Genomic DNA, 21,762 nt, shown 5'->3' with positions numbered 1-21,762 from the left:
GTCACATGCTGAGAAACTGTGGTCAGGATCGCGGTGGGGGGCGGCAGAAACGGCAATGAGGGATCCAGGAGATCAGTGACTTGATTGATATATTTTTATTGTACAAATAGGACAGTACAGATTCTCTTTAAAGAGGAACATAGAAAAACTTTAAGTATCACATCAGGAAGGAATACAGACCAAGATATCACGTTTTATGATTCTATAAAAAAATAAGTTTATTGTACAAAAAATTGTATACAAAAAATTCACCCAAAAATCACCAATGCTAAAAAATATATTATAAAAAAAGTTGCAAGGTGGCCACCCCGCGGCTAAAGCGGTATCGCCAAAACCACACACAGCACTCACAGACACACATTCATTGGATCCTAGTTTACTCTATCCTAAGCATTAACATATCATGAATATCAATGATTCCAGGGTCAAACAAAGGACCTAAAGATATTGCAGGCTATATCTAAAGATGCTATTTAGACACAAATTGAATGATGCCTATTAGATGAGCAAAATTTCACAAGCAGCCAAGTGATTGTAAGCGATGTATGCTAGTCCAGCAGATTCTTGTTATATATGCAAGTTCACACGCAGCCAAGCAAACAAAGTAGCATTCATAAAGAATGGGATATCCTGTATAGATATGCCCAAATTGCAGAATGAGCACAATGTTAGAGCAGTATAGCAGCATAGGCAATGCAACAGATGATGCATAGCATGCGACAATAGATGACAGGTACCCATATACGATACCAAGCTTGTCCCAGACAGTCACTGCTGCTTGTCGATTCCTCTATGATGTGCCTTGACTGTGTCGATCCACTGAAATTGCAAATGTCAATAGATCCAGATGAAGTGTAGCAATGTCCGCTGTGCGTAGTCACAAACGTCCAGCCATAACGGCTACCAGCCTTTTAGGAACACATTCAAGTGGTATAGGAGCGTCTCTATAGTTATTAGCGGATGGGTCCACCACTCCAAGCACCTGGGGGACAGTGGACGGTACTATGACATGCGGGGTATGTCAGCCAGCAATGTTAGAAATCCACTCCGGGATTACCCAATATGTTACGAGAGAAGCGTGGTATGTCAACGTGTGCTACTTTACGTCTCCTAAAATGCCGGGTGCACGTCATCCAGAGTGCGTCAGTCACCCGCATGGACCGCCCCTCCACTACCGCTCCATGGAGATCAGGCAACCAACCGCAACACTGCACATCCTCTGTGACGGAAGGGAGGAGGGGAAAGCAAGGACTGGGCACAGAATGGAGGCAGGGCACCGGACTAAACTCACTAAATCACACATAAAACAGACACACACTAAGTGATGCTATTCCTATTTAAATACAGTTTCAAAAATAAAAGGGTCAACATAAGATCAAAAACCGGCCAGAGTAACATTGTATTGTTTATATGGAGATAATACAATGACTCCATTATGGGAGAAACATACCCATTTATATAAAACACCTCTTAAAGGGGTATCTCACCAAAATCTGGATACTGTTTACAAGTACCATGAGGAAATAAAAGTTTCATTGCAAAAACTTAAGGACACCAGGTACACCTAGTAGGAGAGAAAAATCACAGACCAAGGGAAAAGCGTTCATTTTTAAAGTGAACCAGAGACGAAGCACCCTCATGTATTTTACCATATTGATCAGTGGGAACATTAGAGAAAACACCTACCATGCTTTCTGTTTCATTCTGCACTGCACAGCTTGTTTCTTATCAGACCTGATAAAATCCCGACTGAGCATTCAGTCTGGCTTTGCTCAGGAATATTTATAGCTCAGTCTGTGTTCTCTCGTGTCTTTTCAAGTCCAAGCCTGCCCCCTGCTGGCTCTGCTCAGGAATCATTATAGCTGAGTCATTATAGCAAAGCCAGACTGAATGCTCAGACGGGGATTTTATCGGGGCTGATTAGAAGCAAGCTGTGCAGTGCAGAATGAAACAGAGAGCAGGGTAGTTGTTTTCTCGAATGTTCCCACTGATATATATGGTAAAATACATGAGGTGCTTCGTCTCTGGTTCCCTTTAAGGACAAAGTTGGGAAACAAGTGCTTAGTAATTTTAAAAGCTCTTGCTAATGTTATCCTAGGTGTGTGCTCACACTGGAGCGATGTGAATTTGTAAAAATCCCCCATAGCATTGCTTTAGCAAGGGCTTTTCAAAATCACTAGCCCTTAAAAAGCTCTTGTAGCGTGAACAAGCCCTAAAACTTCTGAATAATTAGTATTCTGATAAATACCATGGATTTATTCTTGACAGAAGAAGATTATAGAGTCACCTTGGAGAACATCAGACCTCAGGGCTGCCCAATAGGTCGATCGCGATCTACTTTTAGATCGCGACTGCCTGATCGGTGGCCGCGTCCTATTGAATTTTTCAGCCAGCAGCTGTAGAACGCAGTTTCTGATGCTGGCCGCTGATCGCGCGGCCTATCAGGGAAGGAGAGAGGTGCAGCCAATCAGGGGAGGAGAGAGGAGCGGCCAATCAGGGGAGGAGAGAGGAGCGGCCAATCACTGGAGCCTCCCTCAGCTGTGAATTGCATATCTGCCCTCCAGGCAGCCGAGCCTGAGGGAGTGAAGAAGACCAAGACGCCACCGAGAGAAGCAAGTTAAAACATGTGCCCGGCCCTATACCCAGCTAACCTATACTAAAAGCACATATACCCAGGTAACCTATACTGAAGACACTTATACCCGGCTAACCTATAGTGAAGGCACGTATACCCGGCTAACCTATACTGAAGGCACATATACCGAGCTAACCTAAATTAAAAATGAGTCTTAAACAGGAGTGTATACAGTATCTCATAATGTCACATATTTCACTTTGCAATGTAGCTGTAAATATTCCTCCTGAAAGTACTTTTAGAATGAGGCCAAGACGTATATATTTTTCAAGGACAAACAAAGAAGCTTTAGGCGACCTTTCCATGAAATTGTACTTGAAGGAAAAAGGATTTTTGAAAATGAATTGCAAACACTGATATAACTGGAGAAATGTTTTTATATAATACACTGTGAAATTATTCTTTGGGTATGTTGCTTACGTTTTATTGTAGATCAAGAAGAGCTCCATATTTATTTAGCTGTGCTGGCATAAGCACAATATAAGCACAAACACACAAAGGAGCCTGATATTCTAAGCCCCAGAAAGCTGACGAGCAATTGCTGTGCGTCACCAGATGATTGTTTGCCTGTATCCACTGCAATGGCTCCATACTCTGGCCAGAATGATCCGCAGGGTCCTTAGCTTCCATCAATGACTAGGGATGATCAATGGGATGCACATATTTCTGAGTTTATGCAAATGTGTGCACATTTTATGCAAATTTATACAGTTTGAAAATGGACCAATCAGTTTAAACCCAGGTTTAAATTGATTGGTCCATTTTGAAGCTGCATAAATTTGCATAAAAAGCTGCATAAATTTGCATAAAGTAAACACAGAAATATTTGCATCCCATTGATCATCCCTATCAGTGACCTAAATTTTGAATTTCTTGTATATATTACTATGCTTTAAAGTGGTACTTATTTAGCTTAGCTATGCTGTTGGTTTTAGTGTTCCCTGTCTGGTTTAGGAGAAATGTGATATGAAAAAAAGAAAATAATATTTCTGCTGGTTTTTCATCTCTAATGTTTCTTTTTATCCCAGCTCAGTGTTATTTTTCCCTCCTTACTGCCACAGCTTACTGTCCCTTCCACAGCAAACATCACCTGGGCAATAGGCATACATCACTATATAAATTCTTCAGGACCAGAGCAATTTTCACCACCCATTCATTTCTCATTAACTTGCACAGACGAATATCTACGTCGCTGGAGCAATAAGTGGTGGTGGTGGGGGATTAAATTACTCTCTAGTCATAGTGTATTTATCATCAGAATGAGAGAGCGTTCAGATTTCAGCATACTGAGATAAGCTTGTTACTGTAGCTAAAAATAAATATTTCCCACAATCCTGCTGGCACTGCACAGTTCCTGCAGTTAAACTAGGGCAACCAGACCAGGTAAAAAAAAAAAGAAAAAAAAAACAGTTGACATCTAGGAACCTATTTTTGAAAAAAAATATATATATTGGGAGCGCTAACTATTTTTTAGCATCTTTTTATTTTTGGATGATACGACTCCCTTTAATGGGCCAGGGGCACTATGGCAAAAAATTGTAAAATTTAAAATATGTGCAAACGTAGACAAATAAGAAGTACGTTTTTTTTCCAGAGTAAAATGAGCCATAAATGACTTTTCTCCTATGTTGCTGTCACTTACAGGAAGTAGTAGAAATCTGACAGAAGTGACAGGTTTTGGGCTAGTCCATCTCTTCATAGGGGATTCTCAGCAAGTCTTTTATTCTTTATAAAGATATTCCCTAAAAAGGATTTAAACAATGATGCTGGCCAGCTTCCCTGCTCACTACACAGTTATTTGGCAGTTGGACAGAGCAACTGCCATTCTCTAAATGCTTTTGAAAATAAGTAAATCCCTGAGAATTCCCTACATAGATATGGACTAGACCAAAACCTGTCACTTCTGTCAGATTTCTACTACCTACTGTAACTGACAGCAACAGAGGAGAAAACTAATTTATGGCTCATTTTACTCTGGAGAAACTGTACTTCTTATTTGTCTGTTTGTACATATTTTACATTTTACAATTTTTCGCCATAGTGCCCCTTTAATAGCGGGATAACAATCAGCAATAACATACAATAAAAAGTTGTGTCTCATCTCCTTACTGGTTATATTAGTTATCCTAACAGATTTTAACCTAAAGTAATGTAATCTATGTCAAGATAACAATTTTCCCCTGGTTAGATTCCAGCTAGTTCTGAAAGCAGCCATATTGCACAGGTATAACATGTCCGTTTTAATCAAAAATCATTTTGCTGCTTACCCTCAGTATAATTTGCACACAGAAGCTTTCTGATGTGTTTATGTGTTTAAGAGTTCAGAGCACCACAGCTACCTGGCAGCTCAGGGACTGATAGGGCTGCAGTGGATAGTGAAAGTAAACGTATTAAGTTTCAGGAAGCTTTGTTCTTTATTTATTCTTTAAATGAGAGACTTTTCTTACAAGTTACTACAATCGGGCAATATATTGTGTGATGTTTTACATACCGGTGGCTCTGCAGGGATACATACAAGCCGGATGTTAACCACTTAAGGACCAGCGGTCTCTGGGCACTTAAAAAGAACCTGTACTGAGTAAAAATATTTAAAATAAACACATGAGGTAACTTCAGATGAACATTACAGAGTTACCTTGCCATCAGTTCCTCTCAGAAGCTCACCATTTTCTTCTGACAATGATCCCTTCCAGTTCTGACAACATTTTGTCAGATCTGAAATATATCAGTTGCTATCAGTAAAATATCAGTTGCTGTCAGTTATAGCTGAGAGGAAAACGTATGTACTAGGTAATGTCCATGTTTCCCTATGGCTCAAGTGGGTGATGTTACAGTTTAACTGTGTGCTGACCAGAAAGCTGTTATGGGGTAATGGCTATTTTCAAAATGGAGGACGGAAAATTCCCTTGATCATAGTGAACAAATAGGATGCGGGACAGGAGAAAGACACTGAGGAGTAGACTACATGGAAGGTAAGTATGACTTGTGTATGCTTATTTTGACTTTTATTTTCAGTACAGGTTTTTTTTAAGGACCAGAGACCGCTGGTCCAATCCCGACAGAATCCCGGCGAATCGCAGCACATACCCGTCGCAACCGCCATCATCGCCGCTCGCCGGGACCCCCAGGACATAGACTCTGCCTGTCTCTATGAAGGCAGAGTCCTGTGAGCCGGTCAGGAGCCGCTTTCATTGGCTCCTGACTCTGTCTTTCAATGTAAGCCAATGGGAACAGCTTAGATTTCCATCACTGCGGTCCTTAAATGGTTAAACAATTTCAGTTTTTGCTTGTTTTATCTATTCTAACTTATTTTTTTTTACTTAAAGTGAACCCAAGGTGAAAATAAACTAATGAGATAAACAATTATATTTATTCTCCTACTCCTAAAAATGACTTTTTTAAGTATCCCAGGGTTTTATTTTATATTTAAACATTCACAAACTGACAAACAGTGTCAGTCTATTAAGTGTTCCAGAGTGAAAATACATGACCTATTGACCGTGTCCGACCTCTCCCATGTTCTCAGAAGTTGTATTCTGCCAAGAAAATGTTTATGGCTTTTATGGCTGTAATTTGCTTATTAGTGATGTTTACTATATTCCCAACAAGGTACCAACAAGACAGAAGCTGTCACTTCCATGCCTAGAAATTAACTCTTTCAGGCAGCAAAATAAAACAAGTAAAACAGGCTGGCTATTAATATGTTTTGTACTGTACATACATGTTTATCTCATCATGTCACTTATCACCTCGGGTACACTTTAATTTATCTAGTTTTAATGTCAACCATCTATATACAGGATCTTCTAAAAAAATTAGCATATTGTGATAAAGTTCATTATTTTCTGTAATGTACTGATAAACATTAGACTTTCACATATTTTAGATTCATTACACACAACTGAAGTAGTTCAAGCCTTTTATTGTTTTTCTTATTGATGATTTTGGCATACAGCTCATGAAAACCCAAATTTCCTATCTCAAAAAATTAGCATATTTCATCCGACCAATAAAAGAAAAGTGTTTTTAAAACAAAAAAAGTCAACCTTCAAATAATTATGTTCAGTTATGCAATCAATACTTGGTCGGGAATCCTTTTGCAGAAATGACTGCTTCAATGCAGCGTGGCATTGAGGCAATCAGCCTGTGGCACTGCTCAGGTGTTATGGAGGCCCAGGATGCTTCGATAGCGGCCTTAAGCTCATCCAGAGTGTTGAGTCTCGCGTCTCTCAACTTCCTCTTCACAATATCCCACAGATTCTCTATGGGGTTCAGGCCAGGAGAGTTGGCAGGCCAATTGAGCACAGTAATACCATGGTCAGTAAACCATTTACCAGTGGTTTTGGCACTGTGAGCAGGTGCCAGGTTGTGCTGAAAAATGAAATCTTCATCTCCATAAAGCTTTTCAGCTTTCCAGACATTGACTGGGGTATTGAGGCTACCCATTCTGGTAAAAGCAGCAGATTTCTGGCAGCACTACAGGACAATTACTTGACTGACTCAAATGGTAACGGAACCAACTAGGGGGAATGCGTTACTGGATCTGATCATTTCTAATAGACCAGATAATGTATCAAATGTGCAGGTTCAAGAACATTTGGGAAATAGTGATCACAACATGATAACGTTTGATCTGGTGACTAATAGGCCACGGGGCGGCGGGACCACTAAAACTATGAATTTTAGAAAAGCAAAGTTCAATCAAATTAGGCAGGCACTAAGTTTGGTGAACTGGGATAATGTACTACAAGGGAAGGACACTGAAGGGAAATGGCAAGCTTTTAAACTTATTCTCAATCAATATTGTAGTATGTATATCACATATGGAAACAAAATGTCTAAGAATAAAAAAAGGCCTCTATGGATGAATAGAAAGGTTAGGGATAAAATGAAGAGGAAAAGGAATGCCTATAAGGTCCTAAAACAGGAGGGGACCGAGGCTGCACTAAGCAATTATAAGGAGTGCAATAAAAATTGTAAAAAAAGAAATTAATGACCTAGTAGATGCAGTAGTGAGCAATGTTGCTATTTTTGCAGATGATACAAAATTGTGCAGAATCATCAACTCTCAGGAAGATAGTGTCATATTGCAACAGGATCTGGATAGGATGGCTATATGGGCACATAAATGGCAGATGAAATTCAATGTTGTCAAATGTAAAGTCATGCATTTTGGTCGTAACAATGGTCTAGCACCATACAAAATAAATGGGATACAGTTGGGGACATCAAACTTGGAGAAGGACTTAGGAGTACTCATCGACAACAAGTTAAATAATCGTACTCAATGCCAGGCTGCTGCAGCTAAAGCTAACAAAATTTTGGGATGCATTAAAAGGGAAATAAAAACTCGAGATGCTAGCATAATATTGCCCCTGTTTAACTCTCTAGTAAGGCCACATCTGGAATATGGAATTCAGTTCTGGGCACCACATTACAAAAAAGATATTGCAGTTTTAGAGCAGGTGCAGAGACGAGCAACAAAATTCATACGTGGGATGGAAGGTCTCGCTTACCAAGAAAGGTTAGATAAACTGGGTTTATTTAGTCTAGAGAAAAGACTCCTTAGAGGAGATCTAATTAACATGTATAAATACATCAGAGGGCAATATAATAGCTTGGCGGATTAGCTTTTTGTCCCTAGGCCTTCTCAAAGGACTAGAGGACATGATCTGCGCATGGAGGAAAAACGTTTTAGCCATTTATTTAGGAAAGGGTTCTTTACAGTAAGAGTGATTAAGATGTGGAATGCATTGCCACAGGAAGTCGTTATGGCAAACTCTATACCTGCATTTAAAGAGGGCTTAGATGCTTTCCTTGCGTTGAAAGACATCCATGGCTACAATTACTAGGTTATGCCTAATTATGTTGATCCAGGGATTTTATCTGATTGCCATCTGGAGTCGGGAAGGAATTTTTCCCTTTTGGGGCTAATTGGACCATGCCTTGTAAGGTTTTTTTCGCCTTCCTCTGGATCAACAGGGATATGTGAGGGAGCAGGCTGGAGTTGTACTTTGTACTGGTTGAACTCGATGGACGTATGTTTTTTTTCAACCAAAATAACTATGTAACTATTTCTGCAAAAGGATTCCCGACCAAGTATTGATTGCATAACTGAACATAATTATTTGAAGGTTGACTTTTTTTGTTTTAAAAACACTTTTCTTTTATTGGTCGGATGAAATATGCTAATTTTTTGAGATAGGAAATTTGGGTTTCCATGAGCTGTATGCCAAAATCATCAATAAGAAAAACAATAAAAGGCTTGAACTACTTCAGTTGTGTGTAATGAATATAAAATATATGAAAGTCTAATGTTTATCAGTACATTACAGAAAATAATGAACTTTATCACAATATGGTAATTTTTTGAGAAGATCCTGTATATAAAATCGGATGTATGTGTGTGTGTATGTATGTGTGTATGCGCCACGATTACTCGGAAACGGCTTGACCGATTTGAACGAAACTTGGTATACAGATCCCTTACTACCTGAGATGATATGTTCTGGGGGTCTGCACACCTGGGTGGAGCTACAAACAGCAAATCAGATTCCACCCATTCATGTCAACGGAAAAAATGTAAAATGCTGCCATTCTTACAGTAATCAAGCCAGAGTCCCCACACTTAGCACAGTTGGTCACTTGGTGACCAAGGTTACAAATCCAGGAAAGGTATGCGGAGCATAAAACAGCCAATCAAATTTCAGTCATTCATTTTTAATGGGAAAATGTAAACTGCAGCCATTCTTAGACTGTTAATCACAGGGTTCTCAAACTTGGCACACTTGGTCACTGGCTGATTGAGATTCAGGAAAGTGGGTGGAGCCTACAACAGCTAATCAAAATTCACCCATTGGTTTTCAAGGGGAATATTTAAACTGCTGCCATTCTTACACTGTTAATGGCAGAGGCTTCAAACTTGCTACAGTCGGTCATTGGGTGACTGGAGTTCAAATTCAATAAAGGGGCGGAGCCACAAACAGCCAATCAGATTTCTTTGCTGGATAAACTGCTTCCATTCACACATTTTTGATGTCAGGAACCTGAAAGCTCACAAACTTGGTCATTGAGTGACTGTGTGTCAAGGTTACAAACCATGGGTGGAGTCATAAACAAATTTCACTGGTGAAACATAGTGAATGTAAACTGCAGCCATTCTTAGACTGTTAATCACAGGGTTCTCAAACTTTGCACAGTTAGTTACGGGGTACCTGGGATTAATATTCAGTAAAATGGGTGAAGCCTACAACAGCTAATCAAAATTCACCTGTTGATTTTCAAGGGGAATATTTAAATTGCTGCCAATCTTACACTGTTAATAGCTGTTAATAGCAGGTGCCTCAAACCTGATACGGTTGGTCACTGGGTGACTGGGGTTCAAATTCAAAAAGGGGGCAGAGCCACAAACAGCCAATCAGATTTGATCCATTTCAATGGGAATATACATATGATTGATACCAAGGACCCCAAAGCTCATAAACTTGGTAATTGAGTGACTATATGCCAAGGTTAGAAAAGGTGGGTGGCACCAACAACTACATTTTTTACATGGGAAAATATAAACAGCAGCCATTCTTACACTGTTAATGGCAGGGTTCCCAAACTTGACACAGGTGGCCACTGGGTGACTGGGCTTAATATTTAGAAAGTGGGTGGAGCCTACAACAGCCAAATTCACCTATTGATTTTCAAGGGTAATATTTACATTGCTACCATTCTTACACTGTTAATGGCAGAGGCCTCAAACCGGAAACGGTCAGTCATTGGGTGACTGGGGTCCAAATTCACTAAAGGGGATGGAGCCACAAACAACCAATCAGAGTTGTTAGATTGATTTCAGCCATTCTGTTACTGGCAGGGTTCTCAAAAGTGACACAATTGGTCACTGGATGACTGGGATTAATATTCAGGAAAGTAGGTGTAACCTACAACAGCCAATCAAAATTCACCTATTGATTTTCAAGGGGAATATTTACATTGCTGCCATTCTTACACTCTTAATGGCCTCAAATCTGTTACAGTCAGTCACTGGGAGACTTGGGTTTAAATTATACAAACAGCCAATCAGATTTGTTTAATTTAAATTGAAAAAATCAACTTATTGATGCCAAGGACCCCAAAGCTTATAAACTTGGTTATTGAGTGACTGTATGTCAAGGTTAGAAACATCCAAAAACAACAAACTTTTTACATGGGAAAATATAAACTGCAGCCATTGTTACACTGTTAATGGCAGGGATCTCAAACTTGGCACAGTTGGTCACTAGGTGACTGGGATTAATATTCAGAAAAATAGGTGGAGCCTACAACAGCCGACCAAACTTCACCTAACTGCTGCTATTCTTACACTGTTAATGGCGGAGGCCTCAAACCTGCTACAGTCAGTCACTAAGTGACTGGGGTTCAAATTTACTGGGAAAATATAAACTGCAGCCCTTCTTACACTGTTAATGGCAGGGTTCTAAAACTTTGCACAGTTTGTTACTGGGTGACTAGGATTAATATTCAGAAAAGTGGGTAGAGCCTACAACAGCCAATCAATATTCACCTGTTGATTTTCAAGAGGAATATTAAAATTGCTGCCATTCTTGCACTGTTAATGGCACAAGCTTCAAGCCTGGTACAGTTGGTCATTGGATCACTGGGGTCCAAATTCAGAAAAGGGGTGGAGCCACAAACAGCCAATCAGATTTGTTTTTATTGATGCCAAGGACCCGTCGCTCACATACTTGGTCATTGAGTGACTGTGTGTCAAGGTTACGAAAAGTGGGGAGAGACAAAAACAAATTTCACTGGGGAAATATAAAGTGCAGGTCTTCTTACACTGTTACTGGCAGGGTTCTCAAACTTTGTCCAGATGGTAACTGGGTGACTGAGATTAATATTCAGGGAAGTGGGTGGAGCCTATTATAATCAAACTTCATCTGTTGATTTTCAAGGGGAATATTTAAATTGCTGCCATTATTGCATTGTTAATCGCAGATGCCTCAAACCTGGTATAGTTGGGTGACTGGGGTTCAAACACTGGAGAGGGGCGGAGTCACAAACCGTTAATCTGATTTATTTAATTTCTATGGGAATATACAAATTATTGATGCCATAGCTCACAAACTTGGTCATTGAGTGTTTGTGTGTTAGGGTTAGAAAAAGTGGGTGGAGCCGACACCAGCCAAAATACATTCCCGGGCAACACCGGGTCATCAGCTAGTTCACTATAAGAATGTAATTAGTAACAATAACAGATTTAAAACAGTTTATTTATTGAAAAATGTCACATCCATATTTAACAAAAAAATATGAAAATTAGAAATACTGATGATTAGTTAGGTTAGTTTATTTTAAAAATGTATAATGATTAAATGCTATTGTTACTATAATGCTATTTTAAAACTTTAGAAATACAGTAAGCAGTGCACTTTTTTTCAGTGTAATTACTGCTTTCAAATAAAATTATTTGATTATTAAAGGACAACCGAGGTGACATGTGACATGATGAGATAGACATGTGTATGTATAGTGCCTAGCACACAAATAACTATGCTGTGTTCCTTTTTTTACTTTCTCTGCCTGAAAAAGTTAAACATCAGGTATGCAAGTGACAGTTTCTATCGAAGTTGGACCGGGTCAGACTAAAGCATAACCCTCACTGATAAGTAATTACAGCCAAAATACTTCCCTGTCTGTAAATGGCTTCCTGGAGCAGGAAAGAGATAAAAATGGTCAATAATTCATAGGTTTGAGTTCAAGCATACTTCAATGAATGTGTCATTAAGCAAAGAGAATGAAACAAACAGTAAAAACCTAAAAACTAAATTTAAATATTAAATAAAACTGTAGGATATCTTAAAAAAAAGTCATTTTTAGGAGAAGGAGAATAGACACAATTGTTTTTCTCATCAGTTGTTTTTTTTTTTTACCTTGGATGTTCTTTAAAATTAGTATAGGTTGTATCAATGTGTTAAGGAAATTAAAAAAGAATACAGTAGAACTTCCATTCAAAATATATGGATTTAAAACAGTATGGCCAACCTGGGTCACATCAGGACATAACAGTGGCCTGAAAATGTGTGAGGGCCAGCAAGCACTTTTTATATTTCACAAATAATTTAAACAGGACAGTTTGTATATTTCCTGGGGTGGATGGTTATAAATCAGACCACGTAAATAGCTTAAGGAAATTGCGTTTGTCTTATACTTAATGTGCCGGAAAAGCTACATCTTATCTCTTCCATCTTATTGGACCTCATGTAAATGAAAGCTTTGCTATTTTCACATGATTATGTGAAGCTGCTGATCCTGTTAAGTGAAGCATTTTACCAGGTGTGATGTGATAACTGTGCTGAAGGGAGAACACTAATATCTACGTTGACAGAAAGCACTGGAAATTCCTAGTGACGGTATCTCAGCCCTGTTCAGAAGATAAATGTACCGTGCTCACCTGTAATACTAACAGATGTGCACAGAGCTCACCATTCTTCAGAGTTCTGCAAAGTTCCGCAAGTTTTTAATACTCCTTACAGCTAATGTAATTTTCTCCATTTGGGGGGAAATAGATGAATGGAACGCAGGACTTGTGTAATACTGCCACCTAGTGGAGCAACGATGGACTTTTGCATCAAATGTAAGCTGCACTTTTAGAAAGAAAAGAGAGAATTGTAACTTTAAAAGGAGAATTAATATATGTAATAACATATTCAACTTTGTGAGACAAGCCTTTCTTCATTCATCTTTGTTGGTAATTTAAACTTTAAAGGGCCACTATCACAAAAAATTTTAAAATTTAAAATACGTTAACACATACAAATGAGAAGTACATTTCTTCCAGAGTACAATGAGCCATAAGTTACTAGACTCCTATGTTGCTGTCACTTAACGTAGGCAGCAGAAATCTGACAGAACCGACAGGTTTTAGACTAGTCCATCTCTTCATGGGGAATTCTCAACTTTGTAAAGACACTCCCCGAACAGGATCCATACAATGATGCTGGCCAGCTTCCCTGCTCGCTGCACACTTATTTGGCAGTTCGCTAAGTGCTTTTGAAAATAAAGAAAACCCTAAGAATCCCCCATGAGGAGATGGGTTAGTCAAAAACCTGTCGGTTCTGTCAGATTTCTACTACCTAAGGTAAGTGTCACCAACATAGGAGAAAAGTAATTTATGAATCATTTTACTCTGGAAGAAAAATACTTCTTATTTGTATGTGTTTACATGTATGTTACATTTTGCAATTTTCATGATAGTAGTCCTTTACAGGGAAGATAGATAGCATTTTGTATACAATCTTTAATTCATAAATATTTAAAGGCCAAGTTCAAGAAAACTTTTTTTTTATTAGTATTTAGGTCACATTCACAGTGGGACGTTATGGTCGCACGTTATAAAGTTTTATAACGCAGCTTACCGCACTGCAGTGATAATCCTATGGGCCATCACAGTGCGACGTTAAAGTCGCATTAAAAATTGTTGCGTTGTGGTAACGCACTGCTTGCAGTCCATTACCTCTTCACGCAGACACGTTGCGACTTTAACGTCGCATTAAACCCCAACGTCCCACTGTGACTACAGCTTTAACCTTTAAACTGCCAATTTAACATTAAAATTAAGCAAGTTTTGTCGCATAGCTCAAAATCAGATATAATAAGAGTCAATAGACCACTTGCGACGTGGTGATGTTTTGTTCTGTAGCAACCAGTCAAAAAGACCTTGTAGTTTTTGAGAAAATTGATTTTACAAAATAAAAAGATAACCGGTAATTGAGAAGACTCAGTGTGTGTGTGTGTGTGTGAGGGGGGGGGGGGGGGGGAAGCTAAGGTGGCACAGAGGGGGACACTGAAGGCACAGGGGAAACAGAGATGAAACAGAGGAGGACACTGGAGGTGTAGGGGGCATGGAATTGGTACCGGGGACAGAAAGGGATACGAGATGAAAAACTAACTATAACAAGTAACCTGTCTATATAGCTTATCTAAAGTTTACACAGCAGATCTAGCTGCAAACAGCTTCAATAGAATATGATTATTTCTTCCTGTGATACAATTACAGCAGCCATGTTGTTTGTAAACATTACACACAGGCAAGCTTATCTGCATCTTCCGCACTGAGCCTGTGAAAAAAAACCTAATCCCCCCTCCTCCTCCCTCCTCCCCTCTGCCTCTGACATCTCTGGCTAGTAATACCTTCCCCTCCTCCTGCCTAGACTGAGCTCCCATGAGCCCTTGCTACTGTCTGAAAATGACAAGGCTCTCTGAAAAGCTGTGGGCGAGGCTTGTTTAGTTTATAGGGAATTAGAGTATTAAAACATCTCGGATCCACTTTAAGAACTGATTCAGGCTAAGAACAAACTTACAGTCCCTATCTGTACAGAATTTCAAACTAAACTACTTTCTTTCACAGTGACAAATAGAATCATGGTTGCTCCTGAAATTTGATGATGTGGTTTTTTTTTGTTTGTTTTTTAACTCACAGAGTGTTCGGACACATAAGTTACCGTTCAGACTGGGAACTGGTAAAAGTTGATTTTAGACCATCATTCTTCAGAGAGTGCACTGAAGAGGACTACGAATCCTGGCATCTCACAAACACACAGGTATTATGCTAATTTTCAACAGTTTTCACAGGACAGAAACAAATGTAGTATTTAAGTTACATGATACACAACGTAACAAGTAAGGCAGTGAACTCCTCCTTACCCTGTCCGCTTGGTCAGTGCTGAACAGCAGCAGTCGGGAGCATTTGGATGTTCCGAATCATCTATGCCGAATTCAAATACCAACACTGCTAGTTTTACATGAATTTCCTGAAATACTGTTAGAGCAGTGAAAAACCCGTGCAACACTACCGCACTGAGCGATTGAACCATGGGCCTCAATTCACTAAGCTTATCCCCTGTCTTTAATAACGTTTCTAGAGTTATCACCATGGTGATGAGGCATGTATTATTATTATTATTATTATTATTATTTATTAGATTTATATAGCGCCAACATATTACGCAGTGCTGTACAATAAATAGGATTACAGACAATGATAACAGGGTTGACAGAACAATACAGGTAACAGACCATAGATACAATAATACAGGTAATAGCAATAAGATACACAACACAATGCAGATAATAGTACAATGCCAGATCATAAACTGGAATGGTAGTGGTAAAAAATTACCAGTTCCAAATTCTGGGTAAAGTGCACACAGTCAGTATGATACACAAGGGGGGAGGGCCCTGCCAAAGGCTTACAATCTAGAGGGAGGGGCTGGTGACACAAAAGGAGGGGGTGCATCAAGAAGTTATTGGCAGAAAGGATTAGGGTAGTGTTGAGTTGATGTAGGCCTCCTTGAAGAAGTGAGTTTTGAGTGCTTTTTTGAAGGTGTTGAAGGTGGGAGCGAGCCTGATGGGCAGTGGGAGAGAGTTCCACAGGATAGGGGCAGCTCTAGTAAAGTCCTGCAGTCTGGCATGGGAGTGCGAGATGCGTGGAGTGGTTAAGAGGAGGTCGTTGGAGGAGCGAAGTGGGCGGCCAGGTGTATATCTGCTGACCAGGTCAGAGATGTAGGTTGGGCAGGACTTGTGTATGGATTTGTATTCAGGAAACATTTTACCTCAGGCAAACCTAAAGTTAAGAATTCTGTCTTTAAGTTAAGGAGAAATCTCAAAGTTAACTCTTCAATCCTTAAAATAACTCCAGAATTCTAAAGTTACAGACAGGCCCTATATACTGCATGAGAAAATAACTACAGAGGAGGTAACTTAAGGACAGTAATGATAAGATAACTCTCTCACAGTGAAAAACTTATCTCTACACCTTAATAAGGCAAGCTTCTTTAGTGAATTAACACTGGAAATACCGATCGATGTGTGGTGGTAAGTTTTCTCTTGCCTTATTATCTCCAGCATGATCTTAGTAAATTGAGGGCATTATCTTGTACTGAATGTGTTAATTTATTTCCACTTATTATTAAATTGAAGTCCTCTAGCGCAGTGGTCAGTCACATCTCTTCCTTGTAAAGCCTGTCCGGCAGCTATACTGTGAGAAGAAGAGCCACATTCTTTTAAGAAAGTAGAACTATCCAGATTGATTGACTTAATATAGTCCATCAGCTCTGAATGCTGCAATTTTAGTATTAAGATACTATTGTGAATGATTCTCTCTTTTAATTGCTGCCACAGTACATGTTACCACTCCTAGAGAATTCTCTCACAGACCACCAAATTCTAAGAACCCTTCCTATCTCCTGCTTTAGAACAGTTTTAATAGGAAATGGTACCCTCTTTAGAAGACTGAGTTTGTTCTGCACTGATTCCGAGAAGCCTCCTAAGATTTTCTCTCAGACATTATTGATACATTTGCCCCAATGTCCTTTTAGGAAGATTATCCATGGTGTTGATGTGAATGTAATCACCTGCTAGTTACTGAAAATCAGAATTGTTAAGCATGGTCTTTCTATTGCTTGATGCAAGACAAACCTCTGCTCCACTGCTTAGCACAACATAGAGATTACATGACCAATCACTTGCAGGACTGATGGCACTGAGTGAGAGCTGTCAGGCCGGAACCTTTGAAAGAAATCACTGTTGAAGGGGATGATGGGGGAGGGGCTATTACCTAGGTGGTGTACTGGCTTGAAAGTCCATAAAAGACTCGGGTCCAGGACAACTGCCCATTTTGCCCTGCCACAACCCCCTCAACCACTCACCCACAACTTGCCAGCCCTAAAGATAGCTGCTACAGACACTTTATTTTAAGGTACCAGTAATCGCTATTAACATTTGCATTTTTATAGGGTGGGTGGAGGATTGTTAAATTCCCCTAACCCATTAGAAATGATCAAGCACTTTATCTTGAGACCCTAAATCCAGTGTATTCCTGTGTATACATATTAGTGGCTCCCTTATCCTGTGAAATTTAGTTCAGTAGTACTTTACTTAAAGTGAACCTGAAGTAAAAATTTGAGTAAAAGTTACATGCTCATTTTGAAAGAGGGAAGCTTCTAGATCAGGGGTCTCAAACTCGCAACCCGCGGGCCATTTGCGACCCTCGATACAATATTTTGTGGCCCTCGCCGGCAAAAGCTTCCTTATAGTTCGCTTCAGTGCTCCCAAGTAATCCGCTGCATCCGGCCGCTAAACGAGGGCTGCAGAGCCCCCAAATCGCCTGGGGGGCAATCCGCCGGCATTTCCTGGAAGGGGCAGAGCTTTCAGCTTCAGCTCTGCCCCTCTTGACGTCAATCGCCGCACGGATCGCCGCCTCTGCCCGCCCCTCTCTGTGAAGGAAGAGTGAGAGGGGCGGGCAGAGGCGGCGATGCGCCACGATTGTGAAATTCCTTATGCGGCCCAGCCTCATCCTGACTTTGCCTCCTGCGGCGCCCCAGGTAAATTGAGTTTGAGACCCCTGTTCTAGATAGTCCTGAGGCTTGCCCCATTGTCCTCCACAAGTTGTTGCGCCCCCCAGTGTGTACGAATGCAGCAGCACTGCACCTTCACAAATTCTGTCTGCATCTGTTCAGTAGCACGGAGCCGCTCATACACAAAGCAAAAAAACTGTGCACAAGTGGCTTCATGCTACTGCGCATGTGCAGAGAGAACTATACAGGCTACGCCCATATATGGAGGGAAGTGCAGCCACAGGAGAAGAAGGTCCCAGTGAGCAGTGGTGGGGTCGAGTAGGACATGGGAACCTCTGGAACATCAAGAGGGTTCCCTATACCTTGATAAGTATCTGCTTTCTTATTGGTTTGCTGTATTGACCTTTCCTCTAATGAAAACTTTTCCTTGCTTCAGTAGATTGGCATATAACAATAATGCGTTCTTCTATGCATTTCACACATACAGGGAGACCATTGCATTATGGGCCAGCAGAGAAGCTTTCGCAGGAGGAAGACCTCATCATGGTGTATTAAAGGCAGGAGTTTCACCTCCGCCCTGACTTCAAAAATCTGCCAGTGTGAAAGTACAGACTTTGTGTGGTGAGTTCTGTGTCGCTGGACTAGGGAATTCTTGACATATAAAGGCATTTGTTTCTTAGGACAGTGACATTCTGCAGTCTTTTATCAGTTCTTGTAGAGGAGTACAAGAGCTGCCCGAGGGATTACATGGTCAGAAGGTGCCTCCTGAAAACTGATACAGCACAATATCAGTTCAATAATGCATTTAAAGTGGACCTCGGCTTTCCCTAGTATAAATACAAATCAATCCCTGTCAAACCATCTCTATGTATTTCATGCATTTGAACAAACTTCATTACAATGATATATTTGGGATTACTCTGTTTGCCCAGATCTCTTCTCTTAAATGGAGATTTCACTCTCACAAAAATGCCATAAAATATATATTTGAACTGCAAGTCTGCCGCTGATTGACAGGACATGTATATACTGTGCACCCTAATTGTTTTAAAGAGACTCAAACTGGACACATATAAATGTCCAGTTGGAGTTAAGGGGTTAAATATGTTTTCAGCACTTTGCAATTGAAAAAGTACCAAAAAGTAAGGGAAAAAGTACTGTTGCCTAAGGGACAGTGGGTCAGATGTATCAACGCATTACCAACAGTTTTTTCTTCTTAAACTGTTTGAACCAGCAGGAGGAACAGTTTTGCATGATGTTAAGAACATTCCTTAATTCTACTTAAAGGGGCACTACAGCGAAAAACTGTAAAATTTAAAATATGTGCAAACATACACAAATAAGAAGTACGTTTCTTCCAGAGTAAAATGAGCCATAAATTACTTTTCTCCTATAATGCTGTCACTTACAGTAGGCAGTAGAAATCTGACAGAAGCGACAGGTTTTGGACTAGTCCATCTCTTCATAGGGGATTCTCAGCAAGGCTTTTATTCTTTATAAAGACATTCCCTAAAAAGGATTTAAACAATGATGCCGGCCAGCTTCCCTGCTCCCTACACAGTTTTTTGGCAGAGCAACTGCCATTCACTAAGTGCTTTTGAAAATAAAAATATCCCTGAGAATCCCCTATAAAGAGATGGACTAGTCCAAAACCTGTCACTTCTGTCAGATTTCTACAGAGTAAAATGAGCCATAAATTACTTTTTTCCTATGTTGCTGTCACTTAAGTGACAGCAACATAGGAAAAAAGTACTTTATGGCTCATTTTACTCTGGAAAAATGTACTTCGTATTTGTATATGTTTGTACATATTTTAAATTTTACAGTTTTTTTGCTGTAGTGCCCCTTTAATAGCGGCAGTTTAGTGTATATTTCTAGAACTGCACTACCGTTAAGAAAAATGTGCAAATCTATTCCTAAACTGCTGCAGATTAAGAAGTGCTTATTAGCACTTCTACACAGCTTGTGAAGTGCTCCTCCCCCTGCTGCCCTTCTGTGAAGCTGTTCTGTGCGTAACCCTTCTGGTGCGTGGCATTGATCCTCTGTTTCAGTTCTAATACATTTATATTATATTACATTACATTGTTTGTCCGCAAGGACCTGACCTATATGTACATAAAAAAGTGAGATAAAACTACACTTTCGATCAGTACAGTGAAAAGTGCGTTGGGCACCGTTACTGAACAGATATCAGCACATATGAATGTGTGAATCGTGCACAAAAAGTTGCAATGTAGCCGCAACAATGGGGGGGGGGGGGTCTTTGCTGATCCCCCGGGATAATGTGTAAATCCCAGGAGTGTAGCTATCCCCACTGTACGGGTGCAGGTGGCAGAGCCAAGTCAAAGCTTACTTGGGCTATTGCTGGGGGAATTTCTGTAGGTGGGGGAGGGGGGTCTTATTTATGTTTTGATTTTGTTGCACTGTGTTTTTTCCTGATGAGGTTTAGCATTTGAGTGAAACTAGTCGATTACCACAAGCACTGTATATATTATGCACTCTTTCCTACTAATACCTCCAGCAGTCTTATGCCTTCTATGAAGGCTGTGCATTCAGGCAGTTATGTGGTGAATATTGTGTGAGGGATGTCTGTTGTACCAGTGCCCTCTCTCTAACACCCTCTCAAACACACTTGGGGCCAAATAGCCTGCTATGCACTTTGTGGTACTATTGGCACAGCACTGCCACCTGCACCCGTACAGTGGGGATCGCTACACTCCTGGGATTTAAACAATAATGGCCTCAATTCACTAAGCTTAACTCCTGTCTTTAATAAATCTTCTGAGCTATTTTACAGTTATCACCATGGTGATAAATTTGTGATAACTATGGTGGCCACTAATGATCCAATCTTTTTCATCCAATCTTACCAAATCTCTGTAGTATAAGGGTAAATTGAGTGAACATACTGAATGGATACTTCAGGCAGTTACCTTATATTACATAGAAGTGGTAAGATTGGATGAAAAAGATTGGATCATTAGAAGCCACCTTAAAACAGCTCAGAAGAGTTATTAATGGGGCACTATTGCTAAAATCTTCTTTTTTAGACCCTTTAGTGTAAATATGAGTTGTTGGAGGATTGATATTTCACATGAATCAGTCTTTTTGCAATGTATTTGCTTACTGATAATAAACATATAAAGGCATGCAGTCACGTCAGTACTTTTACCTTCCTGACGCCAATGCAGCCTAAACCATTATGTAATAGGGATGCATCTGTTTGTGGTTAGTGTGATGTCGTTATTTTACACCCCTCTATCCATCTCTTTTCTTCCCCCAACTTTGTAACTGCACGAATGAGCAGTTACTGTGCGCACAGCAGCCGCCGTAAACTGAAGGACGATGCCTCTCCTCCGTGCAGCGTAAGATGCGCAGATCGGAAAGCCGGTCAGGTTACCAAGGAAACGGACAACAATAGGTGTCCGTTTCATTGCCAGCTCGGGAACAGGGGGTCCTTGGCGGCCGGGCTGGCGTATGTCTTCCACATGCAGCCGCACACAACAATATCTTACGCTGCACGGCGGAGAGGCAGTGTCCTTCAGTTTACTTTACGGCGGCTGCTGTGCGCACAGTAACTGCTCATTCTTGCAGTAACAAAGTTGGGGAATAAGAAAAGAGATGGATAGTGGGGGGGTAAAATAACGACATCACACTAACCACAAACAGATGCATCCCTATTACAGAATGGTTTAGGCTGCATTGGCGTCGGGAAGGTAAAAGTACTGACGTGACTGCATGCCTTTATATATTTATTACCAGTAAACAAATACATTGGAAAAA

The 21,762-nt window shown here is 40.2% G+C and overlaps 1 protein-coding gene across 5 annotated transcripts in view; it reads left to right on the top strand.

Annotated features, from left to right (window-relative positions):
• The window catches only part of SORCS2 (sortilin related VPS10 domain containing receptor 2), a 1,283,452-nt gene that overhangs the window by 1,144,623 nt on the left and 117,067 nt on the right, over positions 1 to 21,762 (top strand). For all 5 annotated transcript variants that reach the window (XM_068276884.1, XM_068276875.1, XM_068276891.1 and 2 more), the window contains exons 15-16: positions 15,105 to 15,225; positions 18,467 to 18,600. In XM_068276884.1, coding sequence (XP_068132985.1) covers positions 15,105 to 15,225; positions 18,467 to 18,600 — 255 coding nt within the window. The remainder of the gene's footprint in view (positions 1 to 15,104; positions 15,226 to 18,466; positions 18,601 to 21,762) is intronic.

Source organism: Hyperolius riggenbachi, chromosome 1, assembly GCF_040937935.1.
Source record: "Hyperolius riggenbachi isolate aHypRig1 chromosome 1, aHypRig1.pri, whole genome shotgun sequence".
NCBI lineage: Eukaryota > Metazoa > Chordata > Amphibia > Anura > Hyperoliidae > Hyperolius > Hyperolius riggenbachi.
The sequence above is the reverse complement of the archived record's forward strand: the minus strand, read 5'-3'. Positions and strand labels throughout refer to the sequence as shown.